This window comes from Sceloporus occidentalis, unplaced genomic scaffold (genome assembly GCF_023333645.1).
Source record: "Sceloporus occidentalis isolate IW3139 unplaced genomic scaffold, rSceOcc1.0.p SCAF_39, whole genome shotgun sequence".
NCBI classification, from domain to species: Eukaryota; Metazoa; Chordata; class Lepidosauria; order Squamata; family Phrynosomatidae; genus Sceloporus; species Sceloporus occidentalis.
The window spans coordinates 620,671-637,480 of record NW_028317019.1 but is presented as its reverse complement, the minus strand read 5'-3'; the positions used below and the strand labels follow the sequence as shown (position 1 = coordinate 637,480).

The window sequence follows — 16,810 nt, the reverse complement described above, 5'->3', positions numbered from 1 at the left end:
TGTATATAAAATATATAAAAGAATAAAATTTATGATCCCAATTTCACCTTCTTCCCCCAGTTTTTGGAAGTTGCCCTAGGTCTCCTCTTCCTCCTCCTCTGGCCTTTGTAGAATCTTGCAGCCTAGATGGTTCTTTGTCTCCATTCCTCCACCTTCACAACCTCCAGAATTACCATAGAAACAGAACTAAACCATGTTTCATCTTCCTACTGGCCATTCCTTACTGGACACTTCAACAGTGAGGAGGTCAGGAGTCCAGGTCTCCAGCCGTTTCTTTGATTTCAGCATGGCAGGTAAGCAATGAGGATACCTAGATGTTCAGATGGACCATCAGTTCATTTATTGCAGTTAAAACCTAGCGGTGGAAAAAGGTTTGGAGAAAGGATAAAGTCACAGGGCTAGCCTAGGGAAGGGGAAACTCTTGGAAACGGAGGGAGAAAAGGGTGACAGTAACTCAATAAAAAAAGGGGGGGGGTAAAGGAGATCCAGAACTAGAGGACACAGTGCTGCCCCAATAAGATCGGTAGGAGTTAGGTTGACCAAAACCTTCCAGGTTCAGTAGGACCTTGCCTTGACCAAGAAGACAAGAAGTACTGAATCTCTATATGTTAAATTTGAGTGAAAACACCAAGAATTGAGAGGAAGAGGAGCAAAGACACAGCAGAACTTAGGGGGTTGTCTTATTTATTTATAGCACAGGGGAAGTACTGAAGTGTCTTTGAAAGGTGACGGGAGGTTTAGAAGACTGCCAGTGTTGTGTCGTGGTTTGAGTGTTCGACTATGGCTCTGGAGACCAGGGTTCGAGTCCCAGCCATAAAACCCACTGGATGAGCTTGGGCAAGTCACTTGCTCTCAGCCTCAGAGGAAGGCAATGGCAAACCTCCTATGAACAAATCTTGCCAAGCAAACCCTATGACAGGTTTGCCTTAGGGTTGCCGTAAGTTGGAAATGTCTTGAAAAGCACACAACAACGGATTCATTGAAGAGTAGTTCTGATGTCTACAGAAAATACAGATATGTATCTGTATTAGGAGAATATTTAATTTAATTCAGGTGCTGATTTTTACTCTTGTTTTGGTTTGAGTTGCATAACAGACATTAGTCCTCCAGGCACCTTCAGTTCAGTTCAGTTCTAGCCAACTGACTGTTGCTCTGGAATCCATGTTGCATCAAAACATTCTCTGGCTTCCTAGGATCCAGGGGTTACTCTGGAATGTGGAGGTGGTCCTAGTTCTGTGGGGTCTCTTGGTTGCAAGATGGATCGATCCAATCCCTCTAGATTATTTTCTCTTAGGATGGGTCTACACTATAGAAATACAGTGGGCCCTTGGCATCCACTGAGGTTTGGTTTCCAGAATACCTTGTGCATACCAAAATCCATGGATGCTCAAGTCCCACTAAATGCAATGGCATAATCAATTGGTGTAGTTTAGGTCAAGTGTCTTCTTATGGCTGATCAGGAAGGGCCACCATTTATGCGCCTGTCTTCTTCCTTTTTGTGTATTACAGATCAGTCGCCAAACACACAGCCAGCCGAGGGTTCAACCCAAACATCTCAGAGCAACTCCTCAGTGGTGATGGTCATGCCAAGAGCAAATGGAGGGCAAGCTCCTTGGAGCATTAGTGCAACTTCACCTCCATCACTGAGTGCCACTTCTGTCCAGGTTGAGTCCGTTCCGCCGAACCCTGAAGGACAAGGCGATGGTGACGGCTGCTCCAAAGGCAAAGCCCCAAGACCTAAAATCTGAGAAAGGTTTGTCTAAGACTGTTGATCAAGGCAAAGGGAAGCCCAATGCTCCTGTCAGAGGCGTTCAAGGGAAGAAGAGACACATGAAAATGGCAAAAGCAGAACCGCCCAAGACATCCCCAAGAGCAGTCTGGCTCTGCAAATGATGGAGTCCGTCCATGTGTTCTACCCCTTGGGGAAGAAGCTTCCAAGTGTCCCCAGGAAAATGACTCACCCCGAAAAGAGGCCACCATCGGGAGCCATTGCAGAGAAACCCCTGCCTATACTGGCCTTCTTGTGGGGAGGCATGGGGAAGCCACTGCCCAAAATACCACGGAGCCCGAGCTCAAGATCAGTAGCGGAGCCACCAGGATCTTCCTTGCCTCAGCCAACCTTACCCAAAATGAAGCCGTCTCTGCCGAAACAGGTGCCTTTCCCTTCTGTGCCATCACGGCCGTACGCAGGGACCTCAACCAAAGCCACACAGCTGAGGCCACCAGAAGCTCTCTGCTCCCAGTCGCCACCACCAGCAACAAGGAAGCCAGCCCTACTCAAGCCTGCCGACATATCCTTTTTTGCAACCCAGATACCTCATCCCAAGCTGCCTTCTTCTCAGCCTTTCCAAACCAGAAGAGACAGAGTGCATCACCCCAAAACAACAACTCTCTATTCTGGGCCAGCTTTGACCATGGAGAAGATTTGGAGGCCTACCTGCAGATCTTCCTCACCCCCAGCCAGAAGAAGTGACCTTCTCCCTGTTGACCCTCCTCCATCTCCACCCTACAAAGGGGACACCTTCATCCCATGGAGGACACCCCCTCCTGACCTGGAGGTCTCCAAGCCCATCACGGAGGAGCAGTGGCCCATCCGAGAGAAGATGAAGTGGCAGGCCCAGAGGGAGAGAGCAGAGGCGGCCTGCTGGACCAAGCTGGGCAGGGACAGGTTTAGGGAAAGGGAGAAAGAAATGGCGATTGCCGACCACTACGGCTACCCTTAGGCTGAGGACTCTTAAAACTAAAAGAACTCTATTTAGGCACTGAATAGCTTCCCATCCTACAATTAGGGACACATTAGTTCATTTGTGGTCAACTGTCATCAAGTCGACTTTGACTTATGGGAACCCTATAAATGACAGACCTCCAGATCTCACCTTCTTTATCAATCACCTTGCTTAGGTCCTGCAGGCTCAGGGCAACCGTGATTGAATCTATCCTTTCATTCATAATCTTGGGAAATTATCCTGCCTTTAGTTTCATTAGTATTCTTAAAACATATTCACATTTATTTATTTATTTATTTCCAATAAAATATATATTTTCCTATTTTTTATTTGTTGCCTTGATTGTTACCTTTAAGGTTACTTCCCATTGGAATGATAGTACCAGGGAATGTCTGAATTCATGGCTGAGGTTGCAATCCAGGACTTGCTTAAGTAGGAGTAGGTCCCATTGGCCTTACAAGAACTGATATCCATTATAGCAGTGCTTCCCAAACCTTGGCCCTCCTAGTGTTTTGGATTTCAGCTTCCAGAAGCACCCACCAATTTGGTCCAAAGTCAGGAATTCTGGGAGCTGAAGTCCAAAACATCTGGAGGAACAAAGTTTGGGAACCACTGCATTATAGGATGGCTCAGTAAAGGTTCATTCCAGTGTGCAGGGATGGGAGGTGAATTTTGATCACTTGCCTTCAGTAGTGGGTTTCAAAAAATTATATTATTTCAAATTATATATATATATATATATATATATATATATATATATATATTGCACTGTTGAACATTTCCTCTGGTTCTGATGCTCAGTTGTCACATAACTGGGTTCAATTGTACTTTTACCTTTAGCTGCTAGACAGTTAATAGTACACTAGTGGAAATCAGGAAATGTATTAAACGTCATCTCATGGTATGTAAGAATATGGAACTTTGCTCTATTGAAAAAGTTAACACAAACAGTCAAGGAACTGAATGAAAAGTACATTTTCTGTAGAGGGAGTTTGAATAGATGCAATTTTGCATGTAGGGCTTTAAAGGTTATAACCAACACCTTGTACTGGAACTTGGTGAAAAATAACACTTGAGATCTGTGTAAGTATGTGAATATCTGAATATATAAAATTATGTTGTGATAGATAAGATTTAAAAGGTATACAAAGAAAGATATGCAAAATAAATTAAATAACAAGAAATGTTAATGGTGAAGTAATTTAGGGGGTTAGATAGACTGAGATAATGTAATACGATAGACTGCAATATAGATTCCGACTTCAGATACATACATACATATATATGATCAAGGATAAGGACCTAGAAGTATAGATTAATATGTATGTATATAAGGAAATAAAGGAATAATAGATATAAATAAAGTAAGGAAATATAGAAATCACCATTTTAAGACATATATATGCAAAACAATTACATTTTTATTATGAATAAGGTTTATATAAAAGCCAGTATACATAAATATAAGAACCAACAGAGAGGAGTGGAAGTGATATATTTCCATGGTATTAGTGTGTTTTATTTGTATTTTTGTTGTCTGATGAGTTAAGTTTTATGTTTATTGTTTCTGACTTTTAATAAAAAATATATTTTTAATAAATACTGATGTTCCATAATTAATGCTGTCTTTCACAGATTCAAGATATGAAATGAAGAATGAGAATGCTTCAATTAATGCAAAGGTTTATTGAATGTCCCTATAAGGGCAAGATACTTTCAAACCAACTATTTTGTAGCAGAAGTAGTATAAATGAAGATTGCAATAGACCTTTACAAAATACAACAAAATATATGAAGGTTGCTTCTCCAAAAAAGTATTTTCAACCACTAACATTTGCACACTTTGTCCCTAATGTGGATTTTTGGATGCCTCTAAAAGTGTAACTTCTGAGAAAAACTTTTTCCACAGTCTTTCTTTTCTATAGCTTCTCTTCTATATGAATGCTATGGTGGTGTGTAAGGTTGGTACCTGAATCAAAACACTTGGCACACTCCTGGCATTTGGATGGTTTCTCTCCTGTGTGGACCCTTTGATGTCTCAAAAGGTCTGACTTCTAAGCAAAGCATTTTCCACACTGCTGGCATTTGTAAAGTTTCTCTTCTGTGTGGACTCTCTGATCTTCCATAAGGTGAGTTCTGAGGAAATCATTTTCCACACTGCTGGCATTTGTGTGGTTTCTCTCCTTTGTGGACTCTCTGATGTAAAATAAGGTGAAACCTCCAAGCGAATCATTTTCCACACTGCTGGCATTTGTATGGTTTCTCCAGAATGTCGATTCTCTGGTGAGCCACAACTTCTTCTACAAAGAAGAGGAAAGACAGAAAATACTCATCTCAGCATCTTGAGAGGAGAGGTCTCTGGAATCTACAATGGATCTAAGCAAGCTCTACTATGAAAAGAAACAAGAGATAAAGGAGTTTTAGTTTTCCCTTTCCCTCCCTTCATAGATATGAGTCATAATTGCTACATGGAATACCTTAAAATGTCTGAAAACAAGGACTTGAGCTGGTTCCCACCAGTTTACTTATTTAGTTGTTAATGTTTTTCAGGTTCATGGCTGTCTGACAATACTCCTCTAGCTGTTTTATGGACACCTCTCCTGGCTCTATTGTGGACTTTCCCTGAGTTACTTTCCTGTCCAAAGAGAGCTAGACTTTGCTCCTGCTCTCTCCTCCTCGCTTCCACTTTCCTGATCTCCTTCCATTTCTCCCTCCTCTCTCCAATTTTCCTTCCTGCTCTCTTTCCATCTGCACTGCTTCTGTATTTCAGTTTCAGCATCTCCTCCTGCCATTCTGTCTTTCACATTCTCTCTCTCTCACACACACAAAAAGTATGGTGCAGGAAATAGACATTTTCATTCCCATTTAGTGAGACATGTAAGATAATGATATAGCAATCAATCCATAGGAAGGCTGAGGAAGGGACCTGAGGACTCCCAATTTGGTGGGGTTAGGGCTCAAGAGAGGAGCCTTGAAACAACCTGAAGACACCTCCAAGACAGGGCTGGGCAGCTGTTGGGGATTAGGAGCCAGACTGGGCCCAAAAGGGACCTCAGAGGCAACCCCCATTGGACCACCTTGAAAAAACCTAAATGACGTTTTGCCCCTCAATATCCCCCAAATGCCTTAGGAGAAGCGGAGGCAGTTTTGTCACTGTTGGGCCACTCTGAGCCCTTGTAGGAGGACCAAGGGAGGCCTTCTTCCCAAGAGGCTATTAGAGGCCTCTCCAGAACATAGAAACACTGAAACACAGATCAAAAAGACCTGAAACCTTGCTAAGGGATGTAATGAAGATCATTTGGGTCCAAAAGATATCAAGTGCCATGGTTCTTTCCTAGTATATCCTAAGATTTGTAGTTTGGCAAAGGGCATTTACAATCATAACTAGAGAGCTCTATTGGCTCCGTAAAGTAAAGTACAAATCCCAAGATTCCCAGGATGTTGCTTTGACCATTAAAGTGGAATCATAGAGCCATGTATGTAGCATGCAAGGCCCCCTGTTCTGAAGGAAGAGCAATGGATCCAAGTTCCTTTCCCAGAGAGGAGATATTTCCATAGGTTTCCATCATCACCTCATTGTACAGAAACTTCTGCTCCGGACTCAAGAGTGGCCCTTCCTCCTCAGAGAAGAAGACTGCCATGTCTCTAAAGGAGATCTGCAACAGAAAGTAGCCCTCATCCAGAGACTGACTGAGCAAAAGGGGAGGAAGGACACAGAGCATCCCGAATATGATTTGATCACTTCAGGATATCAACAGAGTGGGATACATTGGGATATCCTCCCTTCCCTTTTCCTTGGCTTCCTGGATCTTCAAGAATGGGGAGAGAGGGAAAGACAAGGCTGCCATCTTGGTCCCTGATCCTCTAGATGGAGGTCTTCCCAATCTGCTTCAATGAACTGACAGAAGTCTAGGGCAGCCTTTATTATCCATTGATTTATGTCTGTGTTTGATTTCTAGTCTGTACAGAGGTCAAGTTCTCCTTGGATCCAAGGCAGAGAACACTCCAGGGCCCTCTTCCCTTCCCTGGGAATAGAAATAGGAAGACCACTATTCAGTCATTAGGAATGGCTGCCTTTCATCATGGCTCCAAACCAACTGCCTTCATCAGGAGCATCACTGCATCAAGCCCTATCTCAAAGCCATGGGTTCAATGCTCTTTTAGGAACAGAAGAAGTCCTCCTGAGGACACTCTGAGGGCTGCCATTGGCTGGAGTCCCTGTCCCTCCCACCATTCCTGGCCCTGATTGGCTGGAATCCCAGTCCCTCCCACCATCCCTAGATCTCATTGGCTGGAATCCCACATCCAACACAGAGTGACATCACTGCTACGGAAGGCTCTCTTGACGAATCAGAGAGCAAGATGAAGGTTCTTCTGGAAGCTTCCGTGAGAAGGAGATATAAGGCCTGAGAGACCAAGAGACAGTTGGGGGAATTGTGTCGGTTGGAGAGCAAGAGAGAGAGTTAAAGAGCGGACCTTGGAAGTTGGTCTCAGAATTGGACACTTAGGTTTATTTATTATTTTAATAGCTTGTATGAATTGAATATTATATACTTGCAAATATTGTACCTGCAAGATTCTTAATATCTTGTAGGACTTATATTTCAGTTATATTTTGTTATTTATAATAATCATCTCCTTAGAGTATCTACTACTCAGGCAGAGGCGGCCATTTTGTATTCCAACCGCCATTTTGTGCTGCTTGTGTCTGTGGGGAATAATATTCTGGAACCTTCTCTGAGCCTCAGTTGAACAAAGGCCTCTCTTTCTCTCCTGAGGCTCCAGAGAGAGAAGGAGGCCAGGCTCCTTGGGCCAAAAGGGAGGAAGTGTGTCTCTTTGTGTGTCCTTTCTGAGAGTGTTTTCTTATTACACAGCTCTTCTCCTTCTGCAGAACATGGGCTTTAAAAGGGATCAGAAATGAGGAGGATAGTTTTAATACAAGCCTTATTATTCTTCTTCACTAATATTGGGCTTTTGCTACTATCCCTGTTTTAATAACTGTTTCAATAACTGTCCAATAATTTAATGGTATTTTATTTTGGATGGGAGTCTTAGGAAGGGTTTTGGAGATCATGAAACATGTTTTTTTTTGTATTGTATGGATATTTTTATTGTAAGCTGCTAAAAGGTGGCCATTCTTGTGTAGTAATTGTCTTGTCATTAACTCCCACAACAACCTTGTAAGGTAGGCTTCATAGGCTCCTAAGGCTGGAGGGGAGCCCCAAGGGCCAAACAGTCAGTCCCATTCTGTCCTCCAAGTCCTCCGAAGTGATGGCCATCCAGACAGAGACTCCTCCAATGCTCTTGGAGGCAGCGTCTCCCATAGATTTGCTCAGAGGTCATGGGGCCCCATGGGAACTGGTCCTTTCAACCCACTTTGGGAAAGGAGACAACCGCCCCCCCTCAGCCTCCTGGACTATTTACTACCAGGAGTTACTATGGCTGTGACTCAGAGGCGTTTCCTAGGCATTGTCACCTTCTGCCCTCCATGGCCATTGGCACTGACCTTTTCCCCATTGCCTTCCCTCCCTCAGCCTTGTGGACCTCCTTCTCCTTCGCACTCAGAGCAACCCTTCTCTACGGCTCAGGAGACAGCCTCTGATCCAGGGAAGCTCCGGCCATAAAGGACTGCAGGAGAGGCCTTTCTGGGGATGCAGGAATCAGGGCCTTTGTACTGAAGGTAGGCCTTTACTCCTGGAGCTGAAAGAGGACCTTTGTTTAAATGTTTCAGTCCAGGATTGTGTGGAAGGGCTTCAGCTGAGAGACTGAGCCCATGCTTTGCAGGAATAAAGCCCCAAATCCAGTCTCTGGCAGCATTGTCTTCCCAGAAGGTGGAAGTGAGATTTCCAGACCCCAGACACACAGTGCGCCAGTGAGTCCTTTGTGTGGGGACTGTGTGTGTCCATGTTGTTTACTAGAGCTTTGTGAGATATTTGTTTCACTGGGTTTATATAATGAATTTACATAGGTCTTCACTTCCCAAAAATGAGCATAATCAAGGATGCAATCTTCATTCATAAACCTATACATTTATAGACTTTTGTTGTATAAGTGCAACATATTTAGCATTGTGCATCTTTTAAAAAAATATACAAGGAAAAGTGAAGAAATTGTGATTTTGACAATAGATCCATTCAGAAACAATGCACACAAATGTACATGCCTCAATTTCTGTGTGGATTTAGCAAGCAGAGGAAGGAGGTACATACTTCATGCTCCTGCTATGACTAACACACACAAACACACAAATCTTGTAATTGTCAATTTGTAAACTGCTTTGATCTTTTTGGAAAAGTGGCATATAAATAAATGTATTATTATTATTATATTATTATATTATAAACACAGCAGTTAAGCTCAGAGATTTGTCTCATTTGTAAAAATGAAATGATTATTTTCACCAGTGTCTAAATGGGGAAGGGGGCCTAATGAGGGGAAGCCATTGATCAGATCATTGAAGAAATGCAGGTCTTATCCAGCCCAGGGACCGGCGTTTCTCCATCTGGGATATAAATCATAGAATCATAGATTCATAGAGTTGGAAGAGACCCCAAGGGCCATCCAGTCCAACCGCATTCTGCCATGCAGGAACTCTCAATCAAAGCATCCCTGACAAATGGCCATCCAGCCTCTGATTAAAGACCTCAAAGGAAGGAGACTCGACTGCACTCCAAGGAGGGAGTTTGTTCCACTGTTGAACAGACCTTACTGTCAGGACGTTCCTCCAAATGTTAAGGTGGAATCTCTTTTCCTGTAGTTTCCATCCATTGTTCTGGGTCCTAGTCTCTGGAGCAACAGAAAACAAGCTTGCTCCCTCCTCAATATGACATCCCTTCAAAAATTTAAAGAGAGCTATCATATCACCTCTTAACCTTCTCTTCTCCAGGCTAAACATCCCTAGCTTCCTAAGTCATTCCTCATAAGGCATGGTTTCCAAATTCTTCACCACTTTAGTTGCCCTCCTTTGGACAAGTTCCAGTTTCTCAAAGTCCTTTTTGAACTGTGCCCAGAACTGGACAAAATATTCCAGGTGGGGCCTGAGAGAGCAGAATAGAGTGGCACTATTACTTCCCTTGATTTAATATTTATTTACGTATTTATGCCCTGCCCTTCAGCCCTAATAGCTCTCAGAGCGGCTTACGATTATTATTTTTAATCAGACTGTTCCCTGCCCTCAGGCTTACAATCTAAAAGACACGAAACAAAAGGAGAAGGGAATGGTGGAGGGAAAGGGGATGAGGTCCAGTGGTTCTTCGCTCCCTCTGAGGCCTGGACCAAGGCAGATGGATTGGAGGGGGGGGCTCTTCCTTCTTCCAAGCTAGCCCTGATGGAGCTGGACCTGCCTAGCGAACTCCCTCTCAGACTGGCAGATGGCAGTTATGGAGGGCGGAGTCTCCTTCCTTCAGGCTAGCCCAGATGGAGCTGGACCTGCTTGGTGAACACCCTCTCAGGCCGGCAGATGGCAGTTATAGAGGGTGGAGTCTCCTTCCTTCAGGCTAGCCCAGATGGAGCTGGACCTGCCTGGTGAACTCCCTCTCAGGCAGAAGGATGGCAGTTATGGAGGGCGGAGTCTCCTTCCTTCAGGCTAGCCCTGATGGAGCTGGACCTGCCTGGTGAACTCCCTCTCAGGCCTGCGGATGGCAGTTATAGAGGGCGGAGTCTCCTTCCTTCAGGCTAGCCCTGATGGAGCTGGACCTGCCTGGTGAACTCCCTCTCAGGCTGGCGGATGACAGATTTAGACACTATACTTCCATTGTTGCAGCCCAAAATCGCTTGTTTGCAAGAATGACAAGGGGATACTTGTCAAAGGCCTTACTGAAATCAAGATATACTATATCCACAGCATTCCCTTCATCTACCAGGATCATCTATGGAGATTAGATTTGTCTGGCATGATACCCACCTCTGCATCGGCCCAAAGGAGATATATGTGACCTGCGTATGTCACCAGCAGGATGCTGTTCTCTGTGTCTGAGCGCTGTAGGGTTTCTTGCCAAACCAAGCCTAACCTTGGTCCCTTTTCTCAGGACCTTCATCTCGGCCTCCTTGTACACGGCTTTGGGCCCTCTCTTTCTGGACGTGACCCAAGTGCAGGACGACCAGCCCCCCCCCCCCCCCGCAGACCTGATGGCCGACACAGAGGCCAACCGGAGGGAGTTGGGCTCCAAGAGGAAGAGGCTGCCAAGGTACAACAGCTCTTTGGTGAGTCACTAACCTATTAGCTTCGTCTGGATCACTGATGGGCCAATTTATGAAAGGAATGAAATACAATACTATCCGAGTTTGGCAGACACAGTCCTGGTTAATCCTCTGTCACCCCATTATTTGGGAGGCTTTTAAAATGTCCTGGTTTCTCTCTCCTCCTCCCACTTTCCCCCTTCTTCAGCTGACTCCTATTTCTGCATAATGAATGCCAAGGAGTTTGCACCCCATCAACTCAAAAGTGGGGAGAGGAGAAGAAAGAAGGGGGCAGGGACATGTCCTTGCTAGAAGTCTGAGGCAAAAGCAAAGTGCTGTGCCCTTCCCCGCTTGTGTGATCTTCCTCATAAACAACTTTTACCACCACTTTCTGGCGTTGCTTGTCCACATGTGTCTTGTTCTTTCCATCTGTGAAATGTTGGGGGATATGGGGAAATGTCTCTGGATCTAAATTGGGGGTGGCCCCATGGCCCTCAAGCCCACAGTGCTCCCCAAAACTGCTTTTTAGAAATGACATTTGCCTCTGAAATTTGGCAACAAATGGCTAAATGCACTATAATGTTTGGAGGCTAAATGTACTATATGTGTTGGAATAGACAGTATCCTAATCCATCATCAATATCCCAGCCATGGTCAAAATTATATTGTTGATTATATTGTATATTACATTGAAAGAATTTGAGACAAACTGGGTCTAAAAGGCAGTAGCTTTTCTCTTACTAACAGAATTAAAAGTTTATTTCCTGGACAAAATTCTGAGGTGATCAAATAATTTTTGGGATTTGCTCCTCCCTCCCCTTTTATTAGTCGTTCTCTGGATGAGGGCTATTTTTTATTGTAGGTGACCTTTGCGGATGTGGTGGTATATTTCACTGAGGAGGAATGGAAACTGTTGACAAAGAAGCAAAGACTTATGTACAATGATGTGATGATGGAGAATTACGATAATGTGGCCTCTGTGGGTAAGGAAGGTGAATTCATTGCCCTTACTATGAAGACTGAGGGCCCTTTCATTCTACATTATCATGGCACTATGATTCCACTTTAGATCTGGAATAGACCACAAGGACCATCTGGTTCAACCCCTTGCCATGCAGGAAACACATTGAAAGCATCCCTGACAGATGGCCACCCAGCCTTTGTTTAAAGGCATTTACAGACCTTCAAAGAAGGAGAACTTTAACAATTAATAATAATAATAATAATAATAATAATAATAACAACAACAACAACAACGAGATGCCACCATGCTCTGAGGGGGTATATTCCACTATGGCATAGCTCTTACTTTCAGGAAGTTCCTTCTAAAGTTTAGGTAGAACCTCTTTTCCTGTGGCTTCTGACCATTGTTCTATGTCCTTTGCTATAGAGTAGGGTTGCCATATTCTTCTTGGGCTAAACCAGGATGGGGTGGACGCTCCCCCTTCCCAGCCTCGCAACCAATCAGAGAAGCTTCTGGGGGCGGAACTTCAGGTCGCAATGACCGCTGGGGCTTGTAATCACAGTGGGTTCCTATTGGAAACTACAAGCTTCAAGGGCCAGGAAGAAAGCCAAAATGGAGGAGGTTAGTGGGCTGGAGGACAAGGGCAGCAAGCTGGAGGACAGGAGGCCAAAACATGGGATTGTCCCACCTAAATCCGTGACATAGCAACCCTACTCTAGAGCAGCAGAAAGCAAGCTTGCTCCATCCTCAGTATCTCTTCAAATAGTTGAACAGGTCTAACATATCCACTCTTAACCTTCTCTTCTCCAGGCTAAACATTCCCAGCTCCCTAAACCACTCCTCATAGGGGCTTGATGATTTCCAGACCCTTCACCATTGTCATTGCTCTCCTTTGGATACACTCCAGCTTCTCAACATCCTTTTTTGAATTATGGTGACCAGAAGTGGACACAGTATTCCAAGTGAGGGCCTGACCAAAGCAGAATAGAGTTGCACTATTACTCCCCTGAATCTCTAACATAGAATCATAGAGTTGAAAGAAATTAGCTTAGCTGAAAGGAGATATATAGTTTGGTTGGGGCAAGAGTGACCTCGGGATTGAGCCCAACTACACCAGGCCTGGAAGCCCACAGAACTCCAAAGGCATTTGAAATAGGTTTTTATGTTTTATTTAGGTGAAAAGCAAAATACACACACACACATAAGCATTCACACACACGCACAAGAACTAGATAACAGGTGGAAGTGGTGAAGAGATGTAAGACTTTCATAATGGTAATACGTTACCTAGGTGGATCTTGATTCCTATTGCTGAGTGTGTGAAATGGGAAGAGAAGTCAGGAGCTCCTGCGACAAATGGGTTTGTCGAGTGCATTGAGGTGCTTAGCCATGTAAACCGACTGTCTGTAATTGGACTGACGTCAAAGAACACACACACACACACACACACACACACACTGGAATTGTTGCTTGAGGGCAACAAGGTTTAAATTGCTTTAGAATGTTTCCTGGGGGGAACAATGGTCTGAAACCAAATTGAATGCAATGGGAGCTTGGTGTAAATATCTCAGACAAAAAGGATTAGCACACTGGCTCTCAGTCCTTCTTGGCTGTGAATTCTGATCGCGTTCATGAGCCAATATACAGCACAATCTGAGGGTAACGCTCCCAGATGCAGCTCAACAATAACATAGCAGAGTACGGAAGCAAATATCCAGATATAGATATTGGCAATGCACTGACCACTTTTCAAACTTAAAAGTAAGTCACAAACACAGTTGATTTCACTGAAATCTTTGGAAGTTCTCTATCTTGAGTTACAAATTAATACAAATATTTGCAAGCTCTCCTCTCCGACTTCCATGAACTTCACCATCTCTTGAACACACAACTCCAATCCAATCCACACCAATCCGCATGTGAGCTATATAATGTATTAGTTGTGACTCATATCCTGGTGCCAAACAGCATGAAGTGACCTCTGCAGTTAGCTTGCATCATGCCATGTGCTCTGACTCAGCACTCTATGGCAGTCTCACAGGATATGATGCCACCTATCAATCAAAGTATTTTTGCACATGTTTCCTGGAATATTGTTTCAACAGTCCTTTGACTATCTGCTTCCACTGATTCCCTCAAGGCAGTCCCCATCCAGCCTCTTCTTTGCTAACTCTTATGAGTAAGGATACAATCATTCCATGGATTTAGAGGCATAAGCAACAGGGCCATGCTTGGGTTCCACACAGCAACTTCATTAATTAAATTTCAAATAAGGAGGGGTTAATGTGGGCTACATCATGGGGTAACTCCCTCCTCTATTAAGTCTGATTTTCAGTCTAAACTGTCATTGTCCTTTTTTACAGAAGAATATTTTAGTCATGAGAGAGTCCACACAGCAAAGAAGTCACATAAATGCCAGCATTGTGGAAAATGTTTTTCCTCGAAGTCACACCTAGTGACACATCAGAGAATCCACACAGGAGAGAAGCCATACAAATGCCAGCATTGTGGGAAATGTTTTTCCCGGAAGTCAAGCCTCCTGATACATCAGAGAGTCCACACAGGAGAGAAGCCATATAAATGCCAGCATTGTGGGAAATGTTTTTCTTTGAAGTCAGACCTAGTGAGACATCAGAGAGTCCACACGGGAGAGAAGCCATATAAATGCCAGCATTGTGGGAAATGTTTTTCTTTGAAGTCAGACCTAGTGAGACATCAGAGAGTCCACACAGGAGAGAAGCCATATAAATGCCAGCATTGTGGGAAATGTTTTTCTTTGAAGTCAGACCTAGTGAGACATCAGAGAGTCCACACGGGAGAGAAGCCATATAAATGCCAGCATTGTGGGAAATGTTTTTCTTTGAAGTCAGACCTAGTGAGACATCGGAGAGTCCACACAGGAGAGAAGCCATATAAATGCCAGCATTGTGGGAAATGTTTTTCTTTGAAGTCAGACCTAGTGACACATCAGAGAGTCCACACAGGAGAGAAGCCATACAAATGCCAGCATTGTGGGAAATGTTTTTCTACGACGTCATACCTAGTGACACATAAGAGAGTCCACACTGGACAGAAGCCCTACAAATGCCATCATTGTGGGAAATGTTTTTCTACGAAGTCACACCTAGTGATACATCAGAGAGTCCACACAGGAGAGAAGCCATATAAATGCCAGCATTGTGGGAAATGTTTTTCCTCGAAGTCACACCTAGTGACACATCAGAGAGTCCACACGGGAGAGAAGCCATACAAATGCCAGCATTGTGGGAAATGTTTTTCTTTGAAGTCAGACCTAGTGACACATCAGAGAGTCCACACAGGAGAGAAGCCATACAAATGCCAGCATTGTGGGAAATGTTTTTCTTTGAAGTCAGACCTAGTGACACATCAGAGAGTCCACACAGGAGAGAAGCCATACAAATGCCAGCATTGTGGGAAATGTTTTTCCCGGAAGTCAAGCCTCCTGATACATCAGAGAGTCCACACAGGAGAGAAGCCATATAAATGCCAGCATTGTGGGAAATGTTTTTCTTTGATGGGACACTTAATGACACATCAGAAAAGTCACACAGGAGAGAAGCCATACAAATGCCAGCATTGTGAGAAATGTTTTTCTCAGAAGTCGCACTTAGTAAGACATCAGAGAGTCCACACAGGGGAGAAGCCATACAAATCTCAGGAGTAAACTAACATTATTTTTGTCAATAAGGAATATAAAATACTTTAATTCAGTGTTGCTAAGAAAAGCCCTTGTGATTTTGTTTGTAAGGCTTGTCTGTCCATATGTCTCTTTGGGTTTTAAAGTTGTATTTTATTAAGTTTAGATTTTAATTGCTAATAATATAGATAGTTGGTTTGGGTTGTAAATTTGACTGGGGATTATGGGTCATGGCTGGGGATTATGGGTCATGGTATAGGTTAGCTAGGTTAGCTAGATGGGGGGCTGGGATTTGTTGCAGCTGTCTAGAATAGTTATGGCAATAATAGCTTTTGCAATGTTTGGGATGTTGGCTGAAGAAAGTTGGAGGCTTGTATTAACAGAAAGGGGTCTAGTTTCTATGGATGGCAAAGAGGGGCTTGTTTACTGTGGGGCATAGACTGTGGGAATTGGAGGTGGGGGCTAGGATTGGAAGAGGGTGGAGTTTTAAGTTTTGGGGTTTGAATGTATTGTTTGACTTGGAGTGGGCAGTTCTGGCTTAAAGACTGAATTTCTGACTATGTGTTCTCAATAAAGTTCTTTACTTTTTCAACACACTGGACTCTTTGATGCACAAAACTGACCCTTTATTCTCTCCTCAGCTCCATTCCCATCCGTAAGAACAGCAGAGGCAAACATACAGGATACACAGAGAGAGCTTTATTTCCAAAACAGAGCCTCCCTTTCCTGCCTTTCCCTCCTGAGTCCAGCTCTGCACCTTGGGCTCCATTGCAGTCTTCTCAAAGGAAGAAAAGAGGGAAGGAAGGGGAGGCCGCTGAATCCCCTTCCTTTCCCACAAAGGATGCCAGCGGAATAAGCAGCAGCAGCAGCTAGGCCCTGGCAATCCCTGCGCATGCTGAGGAGGGGCCTTGAGGGGGATGTTGCGGTCGCCCAGGACCAAAAGCCTAAGCGACTCCAGCAGCAGCTCTGAGACCAGTTGTGTCAGCTTGGCTAAGGAGTCTGTTACGGAACAGGGAGGATGGTAAACCAACAGATTCCCAAGACTTTCTCTAGTCTTTAAGCTGAGGTAAATACATTCGATGTGGTCGATCATACGGATAGGTATCCTGCTCAAGGCAAGATTGTCTTCATGGACCAAAGGCATTCCCCTTACCTTCTCATTGATGGAGAACCCAGCTGGTAAGGCCTGATCCCAGCTGGCTGAGCTATCATCACCAGCCAGGTCTCCATGAAACAAGCCAGGTCAGCCTCTTGGTCCAGTAGGAGATCATGGACTATGTGCGT

The 16,810-nt window shown here is 44.1% G+C and overlaps 1 protein-coding gene across 1 annotated transcript; it reads left to right on the top strand.

Moving 5' to 3' along the window:
- Positions 1-10,853: 10,853 nt before the first annotated feature.
- Positions 10,854-16,200, top strand: LOC149290378 (uncharacterized). The gene is made up of 3 exons (XM_089489234.1): positions 10,854-10,928; positions 11,767-11,887; positions 14,232-16,200. Exons 1-3 carry the CDS (start codon positions 10,854-10,856, stop codon positions 15,551-15,553), a joined length of 1,518 nt encoding a protein of 505 aa, XP_089345360.1. The 3' UTR covers positions 15,554-16,200.
- Positions 16,201-16,810: the final 610 nt, after the last annotated feature.

Excerpts from the sequence above, each read along its gene's own strand:
- LOC149290378 (XM_089489234.1), top strand. The coding sequence starts at position 10,854 with ATGGCCGACACAGAGGCCAACCGGAGGGAGTTGGGCTCCAAGAGGAAG. Across the intron at positions 10,929-11,766 it reads CAAGGTACAACAGCTCTTTG|GTGACCTTTGCGGATGTGGT; the intron begins GTGAGTCACTAA and ends TTTTTATTGTAG. Across the intron at positions 11,888-14,231 it reads CGATAATGTGGCCTCTGTGG|AAGAATATTTTAGTCATGAG; the intron begins GTAAGGAAGGTG and ends CCTTTTTTACAG.